This window comes from Canis lupus, unplaced genomic scaffold (genome assembly GCF_011100685.1).
Source record: "Canis lupus familiaris isolate Mischka breed German Shepherd unplaced genomic scaffold, alternate assembly UU_Cfam_GSD_1.0 chrUn_S1008H1176, whole genome shotgun sequence".
NCBI lineage: Eukaryota > Metazoa > Chordata > Mammalia > Carnivora > Canidae > Canis > Canis lupus.
In genome coordinates, this window is record NW_023329821.1 from 2,889 (window position 1) to 30,507 (window position 27,619).

Here is a 27,619-nt window from a genome sequence, read left to right on the forward strand (position 1 = left end):
TTAAGCAAAAGTTCTTACCTGAAATTCTCCGGGTGCAAGCTGAGTTTCACTTAGCAACACCTCAGGGAAAACATACTGGGTTCCAAAAGTACCACTGAGGGAAAACATGTCAAACCTGGTAGAAGCAGTTTCAACTGCACCACCACAAGTATGTACATGTGCTGTTTTACACTTCAGCAGAGTACAAATCTAGGAAAGTAAATGCAAACCAGTAAGCCTTAAGCATATACCCTCCAGAACTAGAAATCATATCTATGCCCCTTTGTTTGATAAAATACTTTTTTTCCATTACATTAATCCAGTTCATTGATACATAGCTACTTCAGCTAGTAATAAAAATAAAGGACTTCAGACCCTACCTAGTGCTTTCTGCAACTCACAGTCAAACAGATTAAATTTCTTAAAGAAATGATCAGACACCTCATCTTTAGCTGTGAACAGCTGTACCCTCATCGTTCTCAAGCTAGCAATGCTTTTATAATCAAATATTCTATTTTTAAAGGATATATCTAGACACTATAATCTCTACATTTTTGCCTATTTGACACAATAAAAGAACTTTAAAGTTGTAATGAACCCTAGAGTTGATCTAGAGGCAATCCCTGTGAATTGGAAAAGTCATATACGTTATATCTAAGTAAGAACTGACACAGTTCTCACTGTACTACATAGTTATACTAACTACACTGGCCTGCTACATACTTATTGAATGTAAACTTTAAGTATTGAGTCATCTCTCTGTGCAGATGCAAAGTCCTCAAAAGGAAGATCCTATTTATTTAACTCTATCTTGCTGCATCTTCCAAGTCTTATTTCAAACCACCTTCACCTCCTGCCTGACTAAAGTGGTCCCCCTGCTTCTACTTTTGAAGTTGGAGAATAAATGCTTTAGAGCAAATGTGTTAGATGGGATACAATTAGATTTCAGGTTAAGGTAAAATGAATATATGCTCCTATTTTATTTTCTTGACATCTTACTGAAACCAACATTAGGTTTTTGTTTGCTTGTTTTTTTAAGACATAAACTCACAAGGACAGAATGGGAGGATAGATCATGGTACAACGTTGGAAGCTGGGGTGGTTGATGCAGAAGAGGCAAATGATTTAGCAGACCTAAATAGAAAACCGAGTCCTAAACTGGCAATGGGAGAGCCAAGAATCAACCCTATCTACACTGCAGAATACTCAGAAGATTCCATTACTGGAAGCACTAAGTGCCCCAGGAGCCAGTAAAGTACTGGCTAAAGTAAGGAAAATTTGTGGGAAGTTAAGGATGCCTCAGATACTGAGTCCCCCATCATGGATGTGCAACTGTCCTTACCTTCCTCCCATAAAAGGTGGAGCATTTATTTCCAGAAAGGGTAAAGCAGATTATGTTTAGTGGAGGTTTTAAATAACCTAGTTGAAGGGGATTCATGAATGAAACCTAGTAAATGTTGTGACCATCTCCTTCCCCCAGGGCCACATCGGCAAGGTCATTGCTCCCACCTGGCTCTCTAAATGCTGCCAACAAATAATTAATCCTTTAGAAATAAAATTGCCAGATAAATACAGGAAAGGAGTCTTGTTAAATTGAAGTTTAGATAAACTAAACTACCAAAATAGTTTTCAGTTTAAGTATGTCCCAAATATTGCATGGAACATACTTGTATCTTTTAAAATATTTGTTGTTTACCCGAACTTTGAATTTACCAAGCCATCTTGTATTTTAGTTTGCAAAATTAAGCAACACTATTAAGGAAGGGAATTAGAAGAATTTTAAAACCTGAGTAACCTGACCCATCTCAAGAGGAAGTCTCCAAATATACTTAACTCAGGGATTTCTTTAACAAAGGGCCTGGCTAGTTATTCTCCAGTGAAGCTTAAAATTGGCAAGTATCACTCCTATGCTCAACTTTTCAGTCAGTTTTTGGTAATGTTAAAGGGTAACCCTATCTATGAGGAAAGCTTCTAACATGAAAGGGAGAGCAAAACAAGTAGATAAAGGAAATTTGAGGGGAAAAGAAAGTATTTAAGGGGAAGAAACTCCAAGGAAAAAAAGATTTCCTTAATAGCCTCAGAGAGTTAAATACTGTATCCAGAAAACATCAGCAAAAAAAATACAAACAAAAACTCATAAAGGAAAAAGTAATTCTTCAAAAATAAAAACATGTCAGCAAAAATAAAAGACTCAATGCAAGCCTTGGAAGATCAAGAGGAGAAAAACTCTCAGAAAGCAAATGGAGAAAATGAAAAGAAATAGCAAAGAAAAGTTTAAAAAATTAGAAGACCAATCCAAAAGACACATGTCCCCGATAACAGGAGTTCCCAAAAGAAGAAATGGAGGGGAGGAAATTCTAAAAGATTTCTGAGAAACCAGGAGGAAGAGGGATACATATACAAAGGATCAGGAATCAAAATAACTCAAGAATTCTCATTGTAGGAATACAATGACCTTGATTTCCATACCTAGGGATATACTCCATTAAATATGAAAAGAAAGGCATTTTCAGTCTTTTAAGTTGAAAACATTTCATCGCCCACTCACTCTCTTCCCAGAACTTAGAACAAAGGAAGTGTGTGGTATTGTGATTTATAGTAAGAAATATATATTCGGTCTTTTTCTAGTTCCTGACATAGAAGGCCCTAAAATCCTTGGAATTTCCTTAGTGATAAGAGGGGAAATGTGAAAGGAGGCACTTTTTTTATTCATAATGAGCCTCTTTCCACCACACCTGAGTGCATGTTAATGATGAGATTTTTGGAAAGCCTTTAATAACCACAGAATGGAAATGGTTACCATCTGGTAAGAGAGTTGGAAATGTAAGCCTCATCATTTACACCCCCATCTCTGGGGAGGAGAGAGGAGCTGGAGGTTAAATTAATCACCAATGATCAATGATTGAATCAATTGTGTCCATGAAATTAAGCCTCCATAGTTACTACTAAAGTATGGGGTTTAGAGAGATTTCAGGCTGGCAAACAAGAATGCCATATTTACATGCCAGGAAGGTGGCACAAGCCAAAATCTCCATGGGGACAGAAACTCTTATGCTTGGGACACTTCCAGATCTTGCCCTATGTATCATGTCCTCGATTGTTCGTATGTATTCTTTAAAATGTCCTCTGTAATAAATGGTTAGTAGTACATAAAGCACTTTCCTGGGTTCGATGAGCCATTCCAGAACATTAGCAAATCCAAGGCAGGGATATGGAAACCCCTGATTTACAGTCAGGTCAGAAAGCACCTAGACTTGCCACAAGTCTCAAGCGGAGAGGGGACCAGACTTGTGAGACCAAGTCCTTACTCTGTGGACTCTGCACTGGCTCCAGGTAGATGGTGTCAGATGTAGGCTGCTCCTTCTCCCACTCTTCCTTAACAACTGCTGTAAATCTTTATCCAATATTTTACCATCTTCTACTCTAAAAAATGATACAAGCACCTTCTTTACCCACGTCCTTAAAATTCACTCTAGAATACTTGGAAAATCTTTGTGGCAAGATGTGGAGTTATTGTATCCTTATTTCCTTTAATTTCTCTTCTCTCAGTTAAGAAATAGATTTCGGTGTTAGAGATTTTTCTAGCATTAATTATCATCACAGTTAGACTATAAAAGATTATGAACATAATACCAAAATCCCTCATCCTCAATCCCAAGATCAGACTTCTCTAAAAATAAAGGCTTTGTAGCATTTGACATTGTGACCTAATTTGAACTAATATAAGGCTATTCTGTTTTTAGTTAAGCTATTTAGGGTAAATAGTCCCATGTTTTCCATCAGTCATATTAACATGTTTGATTTGGGGTGCTGCCCCAGATTCTGCTGGTGATATTGGGTACCATGGCTCCAGGTGAATGTTCCATGAATACTTCAAACCAACATCCAAAATGATCTGAGCATCTCCCCACTGCCACTCAATCTGCTCCCACTCTAGCATTCTGATCTGTCAGAGCATTATATTCACCCAGCTACTCTTGCCAGAAACCTGGCACACTCCGGTTGCCTCATTCTGCTGTCCTATTCTGTATCAAATTAACTACTAAGTTAAGTTTTCTAAATATTGCTTGACTCCAAACCCTGCTCTTATTCCAACATAATCTTGGTACAGGTCCTGATAGGACTATGCTAGTAATCTAAGTAGCCTTTTTGCCCTAGTTTCATCATGCCCACAGTGATCTACTCAACAGCAGATCTGATAACATCATTCCCTTGCTGAACACCTTCCAACAGAAGACTGTCACCCAGAAAATAAAGTCCAAACTTTAGGAATGACTGGTAAGATTCTGTCAAATGTGATCCTGCCTCTAGGTTCATCTTCCACCAACCCTTGTTTCTTACATTATGCCTTAATAACAATGACCTGCATACCCTACTTCTTGACACATCCACACACTTGCTCAAATTCCATTCTGTCTAGAATTTCCTTCCACTCTTTTCATTTGGATAAAAGCATAAGTCTATATATCATGTCTCTGGAAACTTCCCTGAATCTCCAGATTAGGCCAGGTAGAGCTTGTTCGTATTCCTACAACAAAATGTGGATTCTAAGTTCTATTACATGCCACCTGTATTGACCTTATTTATTCATATGTCTATCCCTGCTACTAAATTCTTCAAGAGAAGGGCCTTTACTTATTCATCTTCATATCCAGTAGCACTGAATATATACCTACTATGCAGTAGGCACTAAAATAAATGTCCAAATGAGCAAGCATTGGTAAAGTGTTTGTCATATAGCAAACAGAATATTGTACAATGGGTTTAGGTCCAGCACTCAATAGTTTTCAGTCTTAAATGAGTATGTGGATAATTTCACATAATATGTCCTTGATAAAGCTGAGCATGGATGTCTGAAGTACCTAGACCAGGTAGGGAGGTGGGAGTGGTGCTACAGAAAGTGCCAGGGCAGCCTTCTTGGTGAAGACAACACTTGAAAAAGCACTGTGAATGGTGAATAGGTGGGGCCATCATAGATAAAGGAAACCACCTGTGCACACATGCATAGGGTCTGCAGATGCCCACACAATGGGGAAGAGGAAAGGTCTCAATATGAGAGAAACCGAGGGCACATGTGAGAGAAGTGAGAGAAGACAATGGAGACTAGGAAATGGCACATGTCAAGAATTTGAGTATGTTTTGTTAAGGAATTTGATTTGCCCACTAGAAGACAGTGAGGAATTTTAAGCAAGAGAATAAAATAATCAGAAATGGCTTTTAGTAATTTTTGTAACTAGAGTACAGGAAATGGATTGGATGGGGCTGAAATGTCAACAGGAAGCCTTGAAATAGGATGGGAGCCAGTTTAGGGAAGAGGAGAACAGAATGAGAGGAATATGAAAGTTGTTTGCTCATAGGGGTCACACCTCACCAGGCTATAATAGTTCCCCCTTTAATGTTGAGGGAAGTGAACTATCTACTACATATCTCAGAGGTCAACTGTCAATGTCTCCAGGACATACTTAGTGTCAAGCTCTTAATGAAACATGCAATGATAAGCTTTAGTGGACATATCAAAAAAAAAAAAAAAAAGGATAAATTTATTCAGGAAGGAAATAGGAGAGGTTAACAACCATTAAAGTCATCTGTAACTTAATTATTATATCATTTTAAATACAGGTACTGTAAATAAATCTTCTGCCTTTTCTCTAGCCAGTTTCAAATCAGACTGACAACTAGGATTTCAAGTTTTAGCACATAAAATTCAAGATGCCCAACTAAACTCAAATTCAAATAAAATTTTTAGTGCACATGTATCCAAAAAATTGAGGCATGCTTATAATAAAAATAATTCATTGTTTATCTGTAATTCAAATTCAACTGGGGGTCCTGTATTATATCTGGTTAACTTCCCTGTGACCAAAACAATAATTACCTGTAAATAATACCTCCCTTCGACAACATGTAGTCCATCAAACGCCCCTAGGGCATAAACTTCATCTGTTCTCTTTTCAGACATCTTGTAGCTTAGATGACAGCAGAGTTTTTTCTGACAAACTGTGTAATTTCCTGTGACTCTTGTGAGCTCCAAGAAGGTGAATTCATCAAAAAAAGCAGTACCTGTAAATTCCTGATTTTCTGTTGGGAATGCTTTTATACTACTGGCATAAGAAGTCCAATTCACCACGATAGGGTGATGTGTATAAGAATCCAGTTGTGAGAGGAGAAGTTTTCCCTCTTTTGTCTTCATATCATAATGAAATGCTCTTGGAGAATCGGGTGCATAGATGCCACTTCCTGAAAGTGATGTTGGAAATAGCATTTAAAATAGAGAAGTGAAATGGAATTGCGTAGTTGTTAGTGTTATTTTAAACTCACATTATCATTTACTCTAAGTTATATGCATCATTAATTATAGTAAAATATATTGAAAAGGACAACAAGTGAGAAGAAATCAAAGTATGATACTAAGAGGCCAATAAGAGAAACTTTCATGTAAGAAGTGGTGAATTTTTGAAGGGGAAAAAAAAAGTATACATATAAATGGAAAAAAAAAAAACCTAAATAAATCTACAAAACAATTTGGATTGAGACTGATTCTACAGTATGTCACCAGCTAGATATGCAAAAATTAAGAAAATATTATATTAAGGAGTATACACGTTAGCTAGAAAAAATATTTTTTCTTGTACTTTTTTGATTACAAAAGTTTGTAAATTTTAGAGCTTACACATTACCTGTCATTCTTTTTGAGGGGTGATGTATATTGGATGCAAGGAAGTTGACTCCCATGCCCATTGCCCAAGCTGAGTGGAATTGAATAGCTGATAAATGTGGCAAAACATTCATCCATGCTGTTGGGAAGACTATGGTATCCACATGGAAATCTTTCACCAGAGTAACAGCAGGATCATAGAAGAGTATATCAAAGCATGTGAAAACGCCAAATCTTCCAAAGATGGTGTCAAAAGTCACAACCTCAGGTTTCTTGGGTACATTGAATTGATTTTCACCCATGAAAAGGTTGTGCTGTAAGAAACGGAAGATGAAGTGGGTAAAAGTCTCTTTTCAGAAGTTGGCCTGGGTGTTACTGTGCCTGAAAATGTGCAAGCCAACATCTCTTAGTGCCAATTTAATCCATGACCACTGTCTTCACAGGGAAAAAGTGTAAGAGAATCAGAGATTACTACAACTGATAGGAGCCTTTGGTTCAATATCCACATTTTATAGATATGTAGAAGGAAATCCTTAACTATTAAGGCCCTCTTGAATCTTAGAAAGACATAGGAGTGAAATAGATAACTTCTATTTGCCAAGAACACTTAACTCTTTTCTGTGGAGAAAGAACTTTCTTTGCTTCTTTCTCTTCAAAACCAAGTCTATCTGGTAGGTAGTTTTTCCTTCTAGTCTTGACCCAATGCCAAGGCATGTCTTTAAAAGGACAAAGTCTAAAAGGCAACATTATACGTCAATGCAGGTACCTCCTGCTGATTTTCATACACTTCCACAGATATATTCCTGTGTTCCTAAATGCATAGGAAGCCTCCTGAGCCTCTTCATAGGAGCTTACCACACCTAATCATTACTTACTATGCTTTGTCTCTAGTCTGCTTCTGAAGTATACTTTTTACCAACACTAATTATTTTTCTTTCTTGTCCACTTTATTTTGTTAAATACTTAGTAACTGAACTGTTTGCAAATTAATTTTACCTTATGGTAGCGTGCCACCAGTTTTCCCTGAGAATCAAACACCACATCAGTGTTGTATTGATAACGACCATCGAGGGGACACTGAGAGTCACTGGCATTGCATGGCTTCTTATCTCCAATATTAGCTACAACGTAGATAGAGTTGTCCTTGGCCAGGCAGCTGAGTCTTTCTTGCACTGGGGTGTAGCCAAACCTGATATGTGTTTATTGGAAAAAGAAAACAAAAATGAAACTTATCTTTTAATAAAATTCAGAATTATGTTGTCTAAACCTATTATGTTATATATGTGAAAATAAATTCTAAATAAAATCATAGAAGGGAAGGATTAAAACAAGAATAGATTTCAGAGGAAGTACATGCTTGTGAGAATTTGGTTGTAGGAAACTCTTCTAGGACAAGATTATAGGCCATGAATTTTTTTCATCAGAGCATTTGTCATCATATATAATAATCATGTATTCATTATGTGTTTGTCTTAAGATGTGTGTCACATCTCATGGATATTTGGGAGCAATGATACACATCTTCTGTTCACTAACCCTGGCAGAAAAGAGGAATAAAAAAATATTTCAAGTGAAAGAATGAAAACTTGGAATTTACAATTCCAGATGGCAGAGTAGGAAGGACCAGGAATACATCCCTCCACCTAGATAATATTTGTATCAGCAGAATCTAACCTATGCAACTATTTTGAAATTCTGAAGTCTACCCCAAGGCTTGTAAATTCCAAGGGAAGGCTTGGAAGGCAAATTGCAACTGCAGTCAATTTCAGCTCTTAGCTCAGCAATGGCTACCCATGCTTTACCCCACATCCATGCAGGTGCCTGGAGCACCATGCAGGCAGCTTATTGGGACCAGGTTGGACAATAAAAACCCTGTCCTCCAAATATCAGGGATCTGTGTTCTGATCACTGATAAGAGCTTCTGATCATGGAGGTACAGACACAAGGGTAGGTAGCCATTTTTGTACCCCATTACCACCACAACTACCATATTATTGCAAGTCCTTCCCCTACTAGCTCAAGTAATTTCTAGAGGATTTAAAGAGCCATGGTTGTCTTCTCTCTCCCTTCCGTAATTTTGTCCTTTTTCTCTTTTGGGAGTCAGACATTTAAAGACTAGGACATAAAAAAGCAATAATATACATAGGAGAATTTAGAAAGTCAACACATGTGGTCAGGGAAAGACACAGGCTAAGAAAAGCCCTCAAAAGATCTTAATTTTACACCTCAAGCTTATGCCTAGAACAGAAACAGCCTACAAGAATCAAAACAAGCAAACTAACAAAAGGCACTAAACCCTGAGGAAGGGGAAGAATTTGATGTCCAGAATGATCATATTTAAGTTTCAAATATCAATTTATCAACAAAAAAATCACAGGCATGCAAATAAACAAGAAAGTATGGCCCATTCAAAGGAAAAAAAAAAAAAAGAATAAACTAATAAACCTACAGAAATCATCCTACGGAAAGACCACAGGGCAAACCTACTGGACAAAGACTAAAACAACTGTCTTAAAGATGCTCAAGAATTAAAAGCAAGTGTAGAAAAAGTCAAGAAGATAACATATTAACAAATGGAAATATCAGTAGGGAGATGGAAAACCTAAGAGGAACCAAAAAGAAATTCTAGAGCTGAAAATTACAATGACTAAAATAAAAAATTTACAAATGGTATTCAAAGATGAATTTTAGCTGAAAGAATCAATAAATTTAAAGGTAAGCCAACTGAAATAATCAAGTCAAAATAATGGAAAGACAAAAAGATTGAAGTGAACAAGGCCTAAGGGAGCTGTGGGACACCACAAAGTGGACTAATACACAGATTATATGAGTCCAAGAAGAGTGAGATAAAGAGACAGAGAGATTATTTGAAGAAATCATATCTAAGAACTTCCCAAATTTAATTAAAGACATGAATATAAATAACCAAGAAGTTCAATGATCTCCAGGAAGGATGAACTCAAAGACACCCATACCAAGACATGTTGTAATCAAATTGTCAGAAGCCAAACACAAAATAAGGATTTTGAAAGCCACAAGAGATAAGTGATTCATAACATACAAGGAATCCCCAGTGAAATTATTAGCAGTTTTTGATCAGACACTTTAGAGACCAGAAAGCAGTGGGCCAATATATTTAGAGTGCTGGAAGAAAAAAAATGTCAACTAAGAATCTGGTATCCAGCAATACTGTTCAAATGTGAGGGAGAAATTAAGACACTCTATGCTAATATCAGGTAAAATAGATTTTAAATTAAAAAAAGATTACAAGAGACAAAGAAGGACAATTTATATTCATATTCACAATACAAGAGAACTCTTAAAATTCAACAACAATCTGATCTTAAAATGGGCAAAAGACTTGAATAGTCTTTTCTTAAAAAAACAAAAACAAAAACAAACAAACAAAAAAGAACCAGCCATGCAAATGGCCTATAAGCATGTGAAAAGATGCTCAACCTCACTAATCACTAGGAAAATGCAAATCAAAACCACAATGAAATGTCACCTCACACCCTTTAGAATGTCTACTACTTAAAAAAAAAAAAAAAAAAAAAAGGAAAATAACAAGGGTTTCTGAGGATGTGGAGAAATTGGAACACAAAGGCGCTGTTGGTGAAAATGTAAAAATGACATGATTAGGAAAAGAACTGCCAGGAAACCAGTTTGGTAGTCCCTCAAAAAATTAAAAATAGAACCAGCATATGATTTGGCAGTTACACTTCAGGATAGATTTCCAAAAAATTGAGAGCAGGGTCTTGAAGATACATCTGTATACTTATGTTCATGGCAACGTTATTCACAATACCTAAAGGTGGAAGTAACTCAAGTGTCCATCAATGGATGAAAGGTAGTAAAATGTGGTTATACATACACAGTAGAATATTATTCAGCCTAAAAAGGAAGGAAATTCTGACACGTGCTATAACACGAATGAACTTTGAAAACATTGTGCTAAGTGAAATAAGTCAATCACAAAAGGTAATATATAGGTAGCTAGCATAGTCAAGAGTAGCCAAATTCATCAATATAGAAAGTAAAGTGATGACTGCCAGGGGCTACAGAGATGGGGAAATAGGGAGTTATTGTGTTCTTTCTCCAGCTTTACTGAAATATAGTTGATATTTAACATTGTGTGAGATCAAAATATAAAATGTGATTTGATACATGTATATATTAATGTTTACCACAATTAGGTTAACACATTCTTTAGTATAATTACTGTTTGATTGTTAATACGGTGAGAGCATTTAATATTCACTCCCATTGCAACTTTCAAGCAAACAATAGAGTATTGTTAACTATAGTCACCATGATATACATTAGATCTCTGGAACTTATTCCCTCTTATAACTAGAAGTTTGTATCCTTTGCCTAACTTTTGTCTCATTTCTCCCACCATCAGCCCCTAGCAACTATTATTCTCTCTGCTTCTATAAGTTTGGCATTTTTAGACTCTACTTATAAGTGAGATCATGCAGTTTTTGTCCTCTGCCTGGCTTAGTTCACTTAGCAGAATGTTCTCGGGGTTCATCCATGTTGTTGCAAATGGCAATATTTCTTTTTCATGGCTGAATAATATTCCATTGAATATATGTATATAACACATTTCTTTATCCATTCATCTGTTAAAGGTCACTTCATTGTTTCTATGTCTTGGCTATTGTAGAAAATGCTGCAATAAACATAGAGGTGCAGATATCTTTTGGAAATAACGATTTCACTTCCTTGTGGATCATACGGTAGTTATATCTTGAGGAAACTCCATACTGTTTTCGACAGTGACTGCACCCCTTTATATTCCCACCAACAGTAGAAAAGGTTTTCTTTGTATTCTCTTCAGCAATTGTTATCCCTTATCTTTTTGATAATTCCAGGAGATTTCCAGTGAGCGTGAGATATCATACAGTGGGTTTGATTTGCTTTTTCTTGCATTTACTTGATTAGTCATGTTTGGGGGAAATGTCTATTTAGATCCATTGTCCCTTTCTCTCCCTTTTTAACTATTGAGTTGTGTGAATTCCTTACGTATCTTTGGATATTAAGCCCTTATCAGATATAAGATTTGCAAATATTTTCTCTCATTCTATAGGTTGCCCTTTCATTTTGTTCCTTGGCTATGCTGAGCTTTTTACCTTGAGGTAGTTCTATTTGTTGATCTTTGCTTTTTTTGTTTATGCTTCTGGTGTCATATCTAAAAAGTCCTTACCAACTCCAATGTCAAGATGTTTCCCTGTTTTCTTCAACTGTTTTACGGTTTCAGGTCTTATGTTTAAATCTTTAATACATTTGAGTTAATTTTTGTGAATGGTGTAAGATAAAGGTTCAATTTTGCTCTTTTGCATATGAATATACAGTTTTCCCAATACCAGTTATTGAGGAGACTATCCTCTTTCCATTGTATATTCAAGGCTGCTTTGTCAAATATTAGTTGACTATATACACATGATTTACTTCTGGGCTTTGGAGTCTGTTCTACTGGTCTATGTGTTTGTTTTTATGCCAATAAAATAGCACAGTAAGTTTTGATTACTATAGCTTTCTAATATAGTGTGAAATCCGGAAGTGTGATGCTTCTGGCTTTGTTCTTTCTCAAGATTGCTTTGGCTATTTGGAATCTTCAGTAGCTCCATACAAATTTGAGGATCTATTTTTTTTCTATTTCTATGAAGATACAATTTTAATTTTGATAAGCGTAGCACTGAATCTGTAGATGGTTTGGGTAGTATGAATATTTTAACACTATTAACTCTTCCAATCCAAGAACACAGGATCTTTTCATTTATTTATGTTTTCTTCAATTTCTTCCCTTAATGTCTTATTATTTTTGGTGTACAGATCTTTCCCTTCCCTTCTTTTGTTAAATTTATTCCTAAGTATTTTATTATTTTTGGTACTTTGTAAATGAGATTATTTTTTAATGGTTCATCATTAGTATACAGAAATAGAACTGACTTTAATATATTGATTTTGTATCCTGCAACTTTCCTGAATTCACTTTTTTTTTCCAATTTTTATTTGAATTCTAATTAATTGGCTCCAGGTATAGAATTTAGTGATTTATCATTTACAATAACATCTACTGCCCATCACAGTAAGTGCTCTCATTAATATTCATTATTCATCTAGCCCATTTCCCCACCCATCTCCCTCCATCAATCTTTGTTCTATAGAGAACTCTAGCTATAGAATTAAGAGTCTCTTATGGTTTGCCTCCCTCTTTTTTTTTCCTTCCCATATATTCATCTGTTTTGTTTCTTAAATTCCACATATGAGTGAAATCATATGGGATTTGTCTTCCTCTGACTTATGTCACTTAGCATAATATACTCTAGCTCCATCCATGTTGTTGCACATGGCAAGAGCTCATCCTTTTTGATAGCTGAGTAACATTCCGTGTGTGTGTGTGTGTGTGTGTGTGTGTGTGTGTACACTACATCTTCTTTAAAAATTTATTTGTGAGAAGAGAGAGAGCATGAGTAGGGAGGGGGGAAGGACAGAGAAAGAGGGAGAGGGAGAAGCAGACTTCCCACTGAGCAGAGAGCCCAATGTGGAGCTCAATCTCAGGACCTCAAAATCATGACCTGAGCTGAAGGCAGATGCTTAACCAACTGAGCCCCCCAAGTATCCCTATACTACACCTTTATCAATTAGTGAATGGACATTTAAGCTCTTTGCATAGCTTAGCTATTGTTGATAATGCTGCTATAAATATCGGGATGGATGTGCCCCTTCAAATCTGTATTTTTGTATCCTGTGGGTAAGTACCTAGTAGTATACATCCTGAGTTAGAAGGTAGTTCTATTTTTAGCTTTTTGAGGAATTTCCATACCGTTTTCTAGAGTGGCTACACCAGTTTGCATTCTTACCACCTGTGTAAGAGGATTCCCCTGTCTCCACATCCTCACCAACATCTGTTGCTTCCTGTGTTATTATTTTTAGCCATTCTGACAGGTGTGAGGTGGTATCTCACCATGATTTTGATTTGTATTTCCCTGATGATGAGTGATGTTGAGCATTTTTTCATGTGTCTGTTAGCCATCTGAATGTCTTCTGTGGAGTAATGTCTATTCATATCTTCTGCCCATTTCTTAACTGGGTTATTTAGCTTTGGGTTTCATAGTTTTTTGGTGAAGTCCTTAGGATTTTCTTTATACAAGACACAGCAGCAGCAAATGGAAACAATTTTAGTTCTTCCTTTCCAATTTGGATGCCATTTATTTCTTCGCTTGACTAATTGCTCTGGCTAAGACTTCTAGTAGTACATTGAATAGGAGTATGGAGAGTGGACACCCTTGTCTTTTCCCTGATCTTAGAGGGATTCTTCAAATTTCTATCAGTATGCTGTTAGCTGCAGGCTTGCCATATATGGCCTTCATTATGTTGAGATGTGTCCCTTTTATATTGACTTTCTTGATCGTTTCTATAATGAAAGTATGTGGAATTTTGTCAAATGCTTTTTCTGCATCTATTGAAGTGATTTTATGATTTTCATATTTCATTCTATTAATATGGTGTATCACATTTTTGTATTACTTATGTTGAAAAATTCTTGCATGCCAGGACAAATTCCATTTAATCATGGTCTCTTATCCTTTTAATATGCTATTGAATTTGGTTTCCTAGTATTTTGTTAAGAACTTCTATGTCTGTATTCATCAGGGATATTGGCCTGTAGTGGTTTTTTTTTTTTTTACCTTGTGGTATCCTTATCTAACTGGCATCAAGGTAACCCTGGCTCCATTAAGTGAATTTGGGAATGTTCCCTCCTCTTAAATATTTTAGATGAGTTTAAGAGGGACTGGCATTAACTCTTCCTTAAATATTTGTAGAATTTATCTGTAATTCATTTGGTTCAAGCTTTCCTTTGCTGGGAATTTTTTGATTACTGATCCAATCTCCTTAATCATTATTGGTCTTGTTAGGTTCCCTATTTCTAGAAATCCATGGATTTATCTTACGTTGTCCAATTTGTTGTCATATACTTATTCATAGTAGCCTCTTCTCATAATCTTTTGTATTTCTGTGGTATCACTATAATGTCTCCTCTTTCTTTTCTAAAAATATGGAGTGCTTCAGGAATTTGCATGTCATCCTTGTGCAAGAGCCATGCTAATATTCTCTGTATTGCTCCAATTTTAGTATAGGTGCTGCCAAAATGACCGCAAGCAAAATTATTGTTTAATGGGTATAGAGTTTGAGTTTTGCTAGATAAAAAGGGTTCTGGAGGTGGGTGATAGTGATGGTGGAATAACAATACAAATATACTTAATACTACTGACTGTACATTTTAAATGGTTAAGATAGTAAACCTTATGTTCTATATATTTTACCACAATAAAAAAAAAAATTAGGAAAAAAGAGACCCTTGGAGGTTAAGAAAAGGGAAATCTTGTTCAGGGAACTAGTCAATCTGGTTGGAGCAGAGGCATCATTAGGGATAGAAAAGGGAAAGGGGAATTTAAAAGATGCATTTGGGATCATAAAAGAGCTCAGCACAAAAAGCTAAAAACTTACTTCAAATTTAATAGACAAAAGGTTTTGAGGACAGAAGTCACATGATCTGAATTTTCCTTAAGATAATAGGCCATTAGGGTATAGAATGTATTAGAATGATAAGAGACTAAATACAGGGAATCATTAGAAAGCTGTTGCAATAGCTCAGATTAAAGGAAACAAGGAAAAAAAAAAAAAGAAAAAAAAAATAAAGGAAACAAGGATTGACCTAGGGCACTACCAGACAGTATGGAAAAATGGAAATACTGGAATGCTTGTTAATGTTTTCTTTATTCTTTTTTTTTTTTTTTTTAAAGATTTCATTTACTCATTTGAGAGAGAAACAGAGAGAGAGAGAACACACACGAGCAGGGTGGAGAGGAATAGGGAAAAGCAGACACCCCTATGAGCAGGGAGCTTGGGGCTCAATTCCAGGACTCTGGGATCATGACCTGAGCAGAAGGCAGACAGATGCTTAACCATCTGAGCCACCCAGGTGCCCCTGATTTCTTTATTCTTTATCAGGTTACCAGTAGTTGTCCCAGTAAGTAATTTAAAAAGCAATCTTCAAAAGTGAGACCCTACTACATGTAACATGTAGCCATATTTATTCTCTCTTGGCACAATCTTTAAATAATAGATGGTTAATAGGAGGTAGGTTATTGAAGAAGAGCTGAGAAGTGTAAAATAACAGTTAAATGAATGGAAATTTAGCGCTATCTCCTGGCAATAGTAGTAAAAGCTTTCTTTGAGTATCAAACCGAGACCATTAGATAGATCTACAAATTGGTACAATTAATATAAGCAAAACCATACCAATTATCAACAAAAACATATCCTTGAAAAAGACCAAGAAGGATGAGAAACCACATCTAAAAAATTATCTTAATGCATTATATATAAAGAATGAGTATTTGACAATTCTTCTCTCTCGTTTGCTTCAATTAATGTCTGAAATACCTAGGTATTAAACACAATACATCACATCACTTGAAACATTTAGCCGAAGTCTTTTCAGATCACCACAACTGGTAGAATAAGTACATTAAATAGAATTCTGGTGTTTGGGATTTTTTTAAACAGTCCTGATAACATATTTCCCTTCTGTCTCTATTAATCTTGAAAGTCCATCATATATCCAAATATATGCACATTTAAACTGTATCTTTCAGACTGTTTGCTATATCCAATAAAGACTACAAAATGCTTTCTTAGAACACACACCCTAAAATCTTAAAAAAAAAAAAAAAAAAAAAAAGGAACACCTGGGTGGCTCAGGTTTAGCGCCTGCCTTCAGCCCAGGGTGTGATCCCAGGATCCTGGGATCAAGTCCCACATCGGACTCCCTGCGTGGAACCTGCTTCTCCCTCTGCCTGTGTCTCTGCCTCTCTCCCTGTGTCTCTCATTAATAAATAAATACGATCTTAAAAATAAAGTCTAGACCTGGCTTAAACCACTTCCGCAGTTCTGCTACATCATCACTTTAAGCTCTTAGGACTTCATACACATTAACCTCATTCAGCTATCTTATTGACGTAAGAAGGAAAATTTTAAATCCGGAACTAACACGTGGCTCTATTTTGCCATTTTCTCACACAGTTTCCAAATTATGGAAACACGGGACAACAATTTTCTGTTCACTGGTAAGAAGTCAGAAAACTAAAGTTTGATTGTTTAGTCACCTTTAGTCATCTTTGACTCACCACTACCCCTGTATCCCTAAGCAAGTTATGCTATTCTCTCTCCAGGTTCCTTTTCTCAATGGAAATATATTCACATTGAATTTGATGATTTCTGTGTTACCTTCCTGGACTGATTTTCTGTGATTTCACAACTCATATTCACTTTCCTAATAAATGTATCCACAGGAGATGAAAAATAATAAAATGGTCTTGAACTTAGAGTTGACAGTGGATCTTACACAGTGATCTTCTACAAAGTCCTTCCAGATAAAGGAAGTTCATGTTCATGATTGAATTGTCCACCACCTATTTCCTTACCTTTTAGGATTATTACAAGGGATCCAGTTCACTCCAGGGTCTGGGATATCCTCCAAGTATGGGTAGATAGTTTCCCTGCTAAAGTTCCAGCCATAAATACCATCTTCTGGAGTCACAATAATATGTGCACCCTGTTAAAAATGTAGCTCAATTAAAATATTTCTCAGGTAAGAAAACAATCCAAGAGAGGGTCTGTAAAGGAACCTGAGAAACTGAATGGATTAGCAACAGCCATCCAGGCCTTTTCTTTCTTTCAATCTTAATTTTTTGTGTTCTGTATTTTTATAATTTTTTTTCACAATTGCATAGTCTAATCCCACCACCTTTTCTCTATAACATTTTCATTCTTTCTTAAACATCAATAGCTTATTGAAAGGTTTGCTATCCACTGCGGTTGTTAAGCATAAAACCAATTCTTCTCAAAATCGCTCCCCCCATTCCCCCCCCCCCCCCCCCCCCCCCCCCCCCCCCCCCCCCCCCCCCCCCCCCCGCCCACTTCAGTCGGGTGTTGTATTACAGGATTGATTTATACTCAAATTCTCCATTTTACTTCCTCCTCTGCTCCAACCTTCCCTGCTCTCCAAATCACTCTGTAAAAGTGATTCTGGCTTCTCAGAAGGAGAGCACTCAGACACGGATTCCCCAAAGGGTGCCAAGCCCAGAGGTACACCATGAGCTCACTGGGGCCCCTTCAGATGGGAGAGTCACCCTGAAAGCTGCTGCAGCTTTTAAGAAAATAGTTGGACTAAGGATGAAAAAGGACCTCAGAATTCTTCATAGTATTTAAAATGTTTGTATTGTATAAGAATGTATATTGGTAGATAGGAGTTACATGTATGTATTCATGACTCATCACACTTCACATAATCTCCCTCTATACCTGACCTACAAATATCTTGTTTAAATCATATCCATTCAGGGACGCCTGGGTGGCTCAGTGGTTGAGCATCTGCCTTCAGCTCAGGGCGTGATCCTGGGATCTGGGATTGAGTACCCCATCGGGGTCCCTGCATGGAGCCTGCTTCTCCCTCTACCTGTGTCTCTGCCCCCTCTCTCTCTCTTCTCTCTCTCTCTCTCGCTGTCTCTCATGAATAAATCTTTAAAAAAAATCATATCCATTCAAACCAGACCTTTATACTTAACCCTTCATTCAACCCAAGAACTCACTACACATTAACATATATAGTTTATCTTGTAATTAGAATGAAATATGAAGTACATAATACATATTGTTAAGTAATTTGCAACTTAACTTTATTTTGGTGTTATAAACTAATCCAAAAACCCACACAAGGCTAAGAGCACAAAAGTATACCAAGGCTACTAATACTCACTGCACAGTACCTGGTCCTGATCCACTTATCCTCCACTCTCTACGTATAGTGAAAGAGAGCAGCAGAGCTGCTGAGCATATAGCAAGTTCCTCAAAGATCTACTGCCCCTTAATGATGATGAAGCTATTATTTTCTTAATTTTATCTCACAATTAGGGAAGTAGAACAGTATCCTTGCTGTAACAATTTTGAGAAGGAGGTAAGAGGTAGGAGTACAACAAAGTTGTTGGCTACCTAACATACATGTTTTCCAAAAGTATAATTGAACTTGACAGGGACCCTGTCTCCTAAGACCCCATCTTTCTCTTGGTGGAATCCAGAGTGCTTGAGAGAAGGTACCTGGTTTGCTGCTGAAGTGATTGCTGCCTCCAACAGGTCCAGATTTTGGTTCATTACTGCCAATGCCTCTTCATGGGACACTGGTACTAGGGTGGCATTAGGCAATTTCACTGCATGTTCATAAACAGCTGCAATAAATGTATCCCGGGAGCTGACTTTTATGACACAGAGAACCAAAACTGCCACATAAACCAGTAACCGAGAGGTAATCATGCTGAAGTCAGATGACTGCTGATAAAGAGAGCAAGTCTTGATATGTAGAGAGAGAAAACACAATTAATCATGTGATTCCCAAGAGTTAGCACCTTAAAATAAATTATCAAATCTACTCAAAGCAAGCCTTATGGTTTTGCACGATAGACATAGATGTAAACAAATCTTATATAACAAAGGACCCTTATTGCAGGGATTTATGAGGATCTAAAAAGGAAATGTATGTTTTAGTTTGCTAGGGTTGTCATCCCAAAGTACCCCCAAACTGGGCAGTTTAAACACAGAAATTTATTATCTCACGGTCTTGAGGCAAGAAGTTTCAGAGGAAAGTGTCGGCGAAGTCGTTCCTCCTGAGGGACTGCAAGGGAAGGATCTTTTCAAGCCCCCTCTCTCTGCATAGATCTCTGTCTTCTCCCTGTGTCTGCACATGGTGTTCTCACTGTGTGCATATCTGAGTCCAAATTCCCCCTTCTTACAAGGACACCAGTCATTGGATTTACTGCCTATCTTCCTCCAGAATGACCTCATTTTAACTTCTATCTGAAACAATCTTATTTCCAAGTGAGGTCACATTCTAAGGGTACAGGTGGTTGGAACCAGAATAGGTATGATCATATTAACTGTCATTAACTAATTGCCAAGACACTCTGTGTGGACAAGCTTAAGAGTTAAAATCTTAGGGAGGTCCTAGTGTCAGAGAGGCCCTCAGACTTTGTGAGATTTCCCTCTAGGAACCCCACCAGATCCTCTGGGAGAACAATGGAGACAAAAATCCCTCTGCCTCATACTTCCTACAGTGGGAAGAAAAATATTCCCAACTTTGAAATAAGCCCAAAACATTTTGTTCTCCTCAACCAAAGGCTGTCCTCAAGGGAAACCATTTACCAAAGCATAATTAGCCTGGGCAAAGGGAAAACTGCAACTGTAGCCCTCCAAGCCTTCCTGTTTCAACTTAGGGGAAAAGAAAAAAGTTGAGAAACCCTAGCAAAGGTTACAGCACAGGGGCCCAGGCTCAAGACAAGATAGAAACTTAATCACTGACTTTATAACCCTTCTCCTGTCCTCACATGTCATACCATCTCATCAGTCTGTAATTGTGGCCTACTTAGCATGTACTAGTCAAGAGAAGGTCTTCAGATGAACACCTGCAAGATTTGAGGTAGAATGCCATTGGCTGAAACTGCGACCGGATGGGGACCAACAACTTCCACTCTGGTGCCTGAGCTGCGTCCTCTGATCACTACTGTCACTACATTAGCTTTGCTAAGCCACCAACTGAGTGCCAAGCTACCCAAATGTGGCCTTTCTGCTCATACAAAGGAGAAAACATGGGGAAATTGTCTCTGGGGGGAAGAAACAATTTACTTCTACCCTTTCAACATCTTCCGGCTGGTATGGAGATTAAATTGACATGAGACATACTAACAGGAGAAAAAAATAAAGTTTTATTGAGTGTGCATGGAAGCCCCAAAATGAAATTGAGACCTAAAGAAACAACCAAGGCAGGCATTTTCAGACAACAACAAGGTTCAGACTACTTTTTAGGTAAAGAGCCAATAAATCTGGGACGAATTGACAAGACAAATGGACAGGGCCATCCAGGTGCCCCAGCTTATGTATTTTCAAGTTAAGCCTGTGGTTCAATTAATCATGCAATAAAGAAGAGGTATTTTTATGAAAACAAAGAAAAGCAATGGTTAAGATTAGATAATTATAAAACTGGTTTCTGAGTTCTGAGAGTAGCTAGTTTAGAAGATTTCTAGTTATCAGGCTAAGCATCTTCAAATAGGGTGAGGGCAGGCAGTGGCAATCCGGCAGACTCTTTTGGTTTGTAGGTCAAGTGTGTCTGGTGACCTGAGTGACAAACAGGTATGAAGATGATCTATATATGAGTTGTTATGGTGATTTCTCTCAAGTTTACATAAAGCTGTGTATATTTAGTTTGCAGAGCTCCAAGAAAAGAGGAATTTTTACTTATGAAGTGATTCCATGTCAAAATTACAGGAAAAAATTGGAAATGTTAATTAGGAGTTGTGACCAGACATTGAAGGAAACTAGAAAAAAACAGGATCTAGTCTCATCAGATCTAGAATCTGATATCCATAAAGGTATGTTACTTAAATATAATTTTTCTCTTTATAAACACTCTCATTTTATGACCAAAGGTAGCCAAATTAAGACTGATTAATTTATAAAATAAATATGGCGGGGGTGGGGGGAGCAACCTTGGCCTGATTCTATATAGGAGTTCAGCAAGAATAGCAATTGATCATTTTAGACTCTTAAATCGGCCTTGTTGGAACTTTTTATAAGGAATCTCTACATTGAACTTTTAACAGCCTCTTGAGGCCAGAAGCCAAGCCAAATATTTGCCACCAGACTGCATGTAATACTTATATATTTGGGTGAGTTCCTCTCTTGTTGAGGTCTGCAAAACATTCTGAGGTTCCTGTACCTGCCAAGAAAGTGGCATTCTTTACCTGGAATGTTTAGTATTACTTGACAATACTTCCCATGTAATAAGTGCAATTAGTTTAATGCCTCTGTTTCATGATGAGAAACAAAATCATTGAAATGTTAGACTGTAGTCAAAAGATGTTATTTTAGAACTTGATTTGGGGGGGCACTTGGCTGGCTCTGTCAGACTGACTCTTGATCTTGAGGTGCTGAATTCAAGCCCCGTCGGGTGTAGAGATTACTTAAACATAAAATCTTAAAATAATAATAATAATTTGATTTTGGGAAATTTGTCAAAAAATATCAAAAGCTTCAAGCATTTAATTAAAGAAGGATCACAGATCATTATAAAACTATGGATTTATTTAGACAAAGTGACAATAAAAGATTTTAAAGGTAAATAGAGAAGGTTACATAATTGTAAAAAAATCTTAGCTCTTTTAATATTAAGGACTATCTTATTGAATGAGCAAAGATTTGATTATGAAAACAGCATAAAATCTTTTTTCTAGGCAGATTACATAAGAAAATTTTGTTTATGATTTCTAATAAAAAGCAAACCAATCATCTAAGAAAGCTTTTTTAACAGAGAAAAATCAAATTCTAATTTTCCAGCAATATTCTTTTGATATTCAAACTAACTCTTGGCCTCCCGCCGCCGCTGCGCTCTCCGGGGCTCTCCGGGGCTCTCCGGGGCTCGGGGCGGAGGGGGGGGGGGGCCCTGCGGCCGGGCCGGCCCTCGGGGGCGGAGCCGAGCTGGGCCCGGAGGAGGCGGGGCCTCAAAGCCTGTGAGTCCGCCGAGGAAGGGGTTGCGCGGCCCCCGCCCCCGCCCCGCCCCGCCCCCGCCCGGCCCCTCGCCCGCCGCGGAGCCGGGAAGCGCCAGCCCCTGGTTGCCGCCCGCGCCCGCAACATCCTCCCGCCGGCTGGCAGCCGCCGCGAAGCCCTTCCGGGCCTCACAAAGGCTCCTCTGTGCCCCGGGTCTCGGCCGACGGGCCAAACACCCACTCCCGGGCGTCCGCGGGATCGCGGGGCGGAACACTCTGGTTTCTTGTCGCAGTTTAAGATGCTGCCCTCGGAGGAGCGGTTGCGGGTTTCGACTGTAAGAAGAAACAAAGACACACACACACACAACACACCACACACACACACACACACGGAAAAGAGAAAAAGGAAAGGCAGATGAGGGCCAGAATCTGCCTGTCGGGCCAGGACCAAATAACCTGAAATGACCTAAACGATGGAGTTCCACTTGAGGAAGCTTGATGAGCAGGTTACCTTTGTAAACCCTGAGTGTCCTCCTTGGGTGAGTGCTTGGAGCAGAGTAGAAACTTGGGAAGTGACTTGTGGGTGAAGGAAAAGCTGGCCTGGGGCACTGAGGTTTGGGGCCGCAGGCGTCTGCGTCTGCGCTGGAGGCCGGGGCACTGCAACTTGGTAAACTCTGAAATTTATGCTGAGTTCCTGAGTCAGGGAGAACAGAAGAATTAGGCCCTTTGCTTCAAGAACTTGCCTGATGTGGACCGGCTTAGAGGCGTCTGAAGACCCATCCTCCAGGCCACACACTTGCAGCTCTGGGATCTGCCACTCGGAACTCCCTGCCTCGGCAGACAGCTGTGTCCTGTGAGCAGCCCACCCTTCCTCTTCTGCCGGCCAGCACCATCCCCAGCACCATCCGCTGTTAGGAAACAGCTCTGCGGACCCCGCGCTGAGTTTAGAGGCTGGGCCCTGGTTCCTTAAGCCTCTGGCGACTCTTAACAGTGTATTGTGGGATTTGTTTACCTGTCTGCCTCACCCAGTTGGTTTTAGGGCACGTACCTTAAATTTTTTGTTTTATTTCCTGCTTGGCATATTGCCTGGCACATTTTTCTTGAAAGCTTTATATAAGCTTTTAAATATTAATCTTTACAAAATCAGTAGAATGCAGCAGGTACTATAAAGCAGATACTGTTACATATCATGTCTCAGGACTAAGCTTTCTAATAACCCCACGAAGAAATGGTATGTGCAGTAGGACTTTAAAGGACTAAGAAGTAGTGTTTCTGTATTTCATTTTTAAAATAATAATGCAGAGGCTCTTGGCTGGCTCAATCAGTAGATCATACAACTCCTGATCTCGGCCTCATGAATGTGAGCCTCACATTGGGTGTGGAGTTTATTAAGAAAAAAAAAATGTGTGAGTCTGAAAGTTTAAAATAAAATAAATAAATAAATAAAATAAATAAATAAATTATGCCTGCTGATGGCAGAAAACCAAAACGATTTCCAGATGGGTTGAAACAGCTTGTTAAAGTCTCAGTGGGTAGGAGCACCCGGCTGGCTAGTCAGTAGAGCATGTGACTCCTGTCCTCCCAGTTTGAGCCCCACTGTTGGTGTGGAGATTACTTAAAAATAAATCTTGGGGGGATCCCTGGGTGGCTCAGCGGTTTAGCACCTGCCTTCGGCCCAGGGCGTGTTCCTGGAGACCCGGGATCGAGTCCTCAAGTCGAGTCCCATGTCGGGCTCCCTGCGTGGAGCCTGCTTCTCCCTCTGCCTGTGTCTCTGCCTCTCTCTCTCTCTCTGTGTCTCTCGTGAATAAATAAATAAAATCTTAAAAAAAAAAACAAAAAAACTAACTCTTAAATATACTTATCCTAACCTTAGCTATATATAAAATTTTTTCAAAGGAGGTTTTTTTTCATAAATCATGTTGTAATATTTATTTTTTATTTTTTATACTTGGTTTTTAAGTTTTCCCTTTCTAAATAACTAGATTCACTTCAGGAAGAATTATTTTTGCCCTCAACAAAAATGTATTGCCATTCGTCATACTGTTTCTTACCAAAAACATCTATCTCACAGGGTTGTTTCCCTTATAATTTTTAGCAGCTTTAGTCAAATATGTTAATTACAACTTTTAATCCTTAGAAATTTTAATTTCTAGTGAAAACTAAGTAGTAAGCAACAGTGAATTGTCTGTTTTCCCAGCATTTTTTAGATTGGCAAATTTATGACTATATTTCATAATTTCTAGAAACATGTGTTTCTTCATAGTACAATCTTTTATTAAAACACAGAACATCTTTACTAGCAGACCCAAATTTTTAGTTTCTCTAGAGTAATAAGGAAACCACCAGTAGATAAATGTATGTTCAGCATTTAATGTTTATTATTTCATGTTATTTGAAAATGACCTAGATATTCAGTGAACTTAACCTTATCACTTATCACTTAGCAAACCTTCAAGGTTTCAAGTTGCCAAAAAGATTTGGGGAAACTATTTTAGGTACAGAACAATTTTGTTCCAACATCCTGATCTTTTATGTCTATAAAGCATTGAGAGGAATAGGCAAGATTTTGAGATCAGTAAAAATAGGTGGGTTTTGACTTGTTTTTAGAGTTGCATTTCTAGTTGTATAGAGATTTGTAACACAAAGACAATTGTCTTTAATTCCCCCTAAAGATTTGGATTGTAGCCTGAATATCAAGGGATTGACCTGCCTTTTTTACTAATATGAGATGTTTAACTAAAATGGAGATCAAAAGTTTTATGCCTTCATAAATTCTGTATAAAGCATTTTAGTAAAAGTTTTTTTCTAAGTATGTAATTTAACCTTGGGCTTTTTATTATTATTAGGCCCTGAGAATCATCCTTCCACTGATTAATTGCAGGAGGGCTTAGGAGAAATTTTGGTGATCTGTTTCCTCTGTGAAGGGGGGCTGGGCTCCAGGGGGCCTTCTGGTTTGCCTAATAATCATAATATAATCAGGAGCTGAAAGAAACTTTCCTTAGCAGCCAAGTTCTCTGTGATTGGGGTTTCGAACAGCCATTAACATTTCTAAATCCTCTAAATTTGGTAGGATCTTTTGAAAGTGGAGGAAAAGGGGCTTTATAATTTAAAAGATCTGTTGCTGTTCAAGAGACATGATGAATTCTGTGGGGGGGGGGGGGGGGGGGGGGGGGGGGGGGGGGGGGGGGGGGGAGATGCATAGTTCTAAGATCCATCTGCCAAGGTCATTGCATAGAAATGCCTAAAGCTGGCAGACCCGGATTACAGCAAAGCAAGCCCTACTCCCTGTCCCAGGTACTTCTGCCAAATTTACTTCTTGGCTTCCAGCATTTAGAATAGCCTGTATACTTTGAGCTTGAGATTAAGCTGGACTGCTGTCTAAAATAAATCTTATAAGGAAAGGGAAGTTAAAACTGACAGATCGGGTCAGATTTTAAGAAGGGAAATTTGCAATGGATATAGACATTAATTTTTGCCTTAAGTCTAATTTCTGTTCTTTATCTTGTCAAAGGAATCCTTTTAAAGCTAGCTTTATACTAATAAAACAATTAAAAGCTCACCATAAAGACTTTTTTTTAATTTAGCCAATTTAAAGGATTCATCTTTCGGCCATTGATCTTACCATGGTTCTTACTATTTAATTATCAATTAATAGTGACTCAAACCAATAAACCTTTTTATGCTTTGACCAAAGATACAAGAGGGCATCCCTAGAGAGGGATCTAGTTTGATGAAAACCCCATGATCCAAAAGTCTACTCCCAAGAATAGTCCAAGAAAGCAAAGACCTTCAGGGCCAGGTGGGAAGAATGATGTGGTGTATCAGGTGTCTCCAGTCTCCCATAAAAGGGTGAAGCTTCCAGTCCCAGACCCGCCAATCTGTGACAGTGGGCAGGTGCTACTGGAATGGGATTTTTCGAGCACTTTGTTAGTGCTCGATAAAGCAAGCAATGAAGCAATGAAGGTTGAGATGACAAAGGCTCTTACAGTCTAGGAGCTCTTAGGACAAACTCCCCTGAGAGCTGGCACAACTGGACAAAGAAAATGCTGCCTATAAATGGATGTCTCCGATCCCCAGTCTATTCAACTGGCTACCTTAGTGTACCCCAGTAAATGCACCCCAGTAAACATACCCTCCAGATGGCAGAAACCAAAGAGAATATCCTCATTGGTCACAAAGCCAAGTTCCTAGGACATAGAACAAGACAAAAAGAAAAACTTCATCCAGTTTTTACAAGGGACCCACAGCAAAGTATGTCTAAACAGACACTGCCTGATGAGAAGCATGAACCCAGCACTGTGTGAGGCCCACTTGAACAGCTGAGAGGGCCTATGCCTGCCTTCTGATTTATGGTAATCCCCTTTAAGACAAACAACACAAAAGACACCACAAAGGAAAACAAAAGCCATCTGGGAGGAAATGGATCACTAACCAAACAGTACTCTACCAAATTTTTACCAAGAGTCGCTAAACTAAAGGAATTAGTTCTACAAATATTTTCTCCTGCTAATTTGAGAGAAAGAGAAAAAGAATGTCATCACTCTCCCTCCACCAGACCCCACAGACAGAGATTCCAGGAGACTGAAAGGGTAAGAAATCTTACCTTCCGCTGGCTGTACGTCAGATTTCCCGAGATCTCAAAACTGCAGACCCTTCAGAGCAAATATCCAGCGGAAGCTGACCCAGCTGGCTACGCCCAACTGCAGGGGAGGAACCACTTCCTCTGCTGTCAAGGATCTCCAGCTGATAGAAGAATGTAAGGGACATGAGCCAGATTAATGGGGGGGGGGGGGGGGTAGTTTTTTATGACACACACACAGAGGTCCAGTAATGACATGGAGACCTAAATGACCAAAGGCAGGCAGTTTTTATACTTCTTAGACAAAGAGGCAATAAATCTGTGAAGAATTGACAGGACAAAGAAAACGACTTGGAGAGCTTCAATTAGTAAGGAATTCTGGACAGAATTTCGGCCTGGTAGTAAATCAATAAAAGGTAACAAGGTTGTTTATACAGCCTTTTTGACGACAAATTCCCTGCCTGACAAGAAGAATCTCTTTACCTCCTGGTGCAGAGAGGCCACCTTTTACAGAAGATATTTATTTCTTGTCTTCTGAAGACAAGGAGAAGTCAGTGTTTTCTTGCACTGGCTGTTTCTTAAGGAACTTTTATTTAAATAATCAATATGCCAAAGTGGCACAGTTCTGAGTGGCCTGCCTTGGAGCCCAACAAAACTGTTCTTGGAAAGGAGCCTTGATTAATACCACCGGACTCTGCAAGGATGCAGAGGATTGCCTCTCTAGAGGGAGAAGGGGACATCCCACTGCCGGAGTAGGAAAGAAACCCACCGTGTTGGGACATTCACGGATAGCACCCCAGAGGC

The 27,619-nt window shown here is 38.4% G+C and overlaps 1 protein-coding gene and 1 non-coding gene across 2 annotated transcripts; both read right to left on the minus strand.

The window, feature by feature from the left end:
• Nucleotides 1-26,998, minus strand: LOC119870648 (pantetheinase-like). The gene is made up of 9 exons (XM_038588868.1): nt 26,840-26,998; nt 26,369-26,423; nt 22,748-22,930; nt 18,803-19,051; nt 17,131-17,261; nt 7,631-7,823; nt 6,657-6,948; nt 5,855-6,216; nt 1-189 (listed from the first exon to the last, which is right to left on the minus strand). Exons 2-9 carry the CDS (start codon nt 26,402-26,404, stop codon nt 1-3), a joined length of 1,635 nt encoding a protein of 544 aa, XP_038444796.1. The 5' UTR covers nt 26,405-26,423; nt 26,840-26,998.
• Nucleotides 14,694-14,797, minus strand: LOC119878145. Its single transcript, XR_005386665.1, has one exon. It is a non-coding gene; the product is annotated as a U6 spliceosomal RNA (small nuclear RNA).
• Nucleotides 26,999-27,619: the final 621 nt, after the last annotated feature.

Coding starts and splice junctions, on each gene's coding strand:
- LOC119870648 (XM_038588868.1), bottom strand. CDS start 26,404: ATGAGGATATTCTCTTTGGTTTCTGCCATCTGGAGG. Junction 22,931..26,368: donor TGGTTTCTGCCATCTGGAGG/GTATGTTTACTG, acceptor TCCCTGACTCAG/GAACTCAGCATAAATTTCAG. Junction 190..5,854: donor AAGGGAGGTATTATTTACAG/GTAATTATTGTT, acceptor TTACTTTCCTAG/ATTTGTACTCTGCTGAAGTG.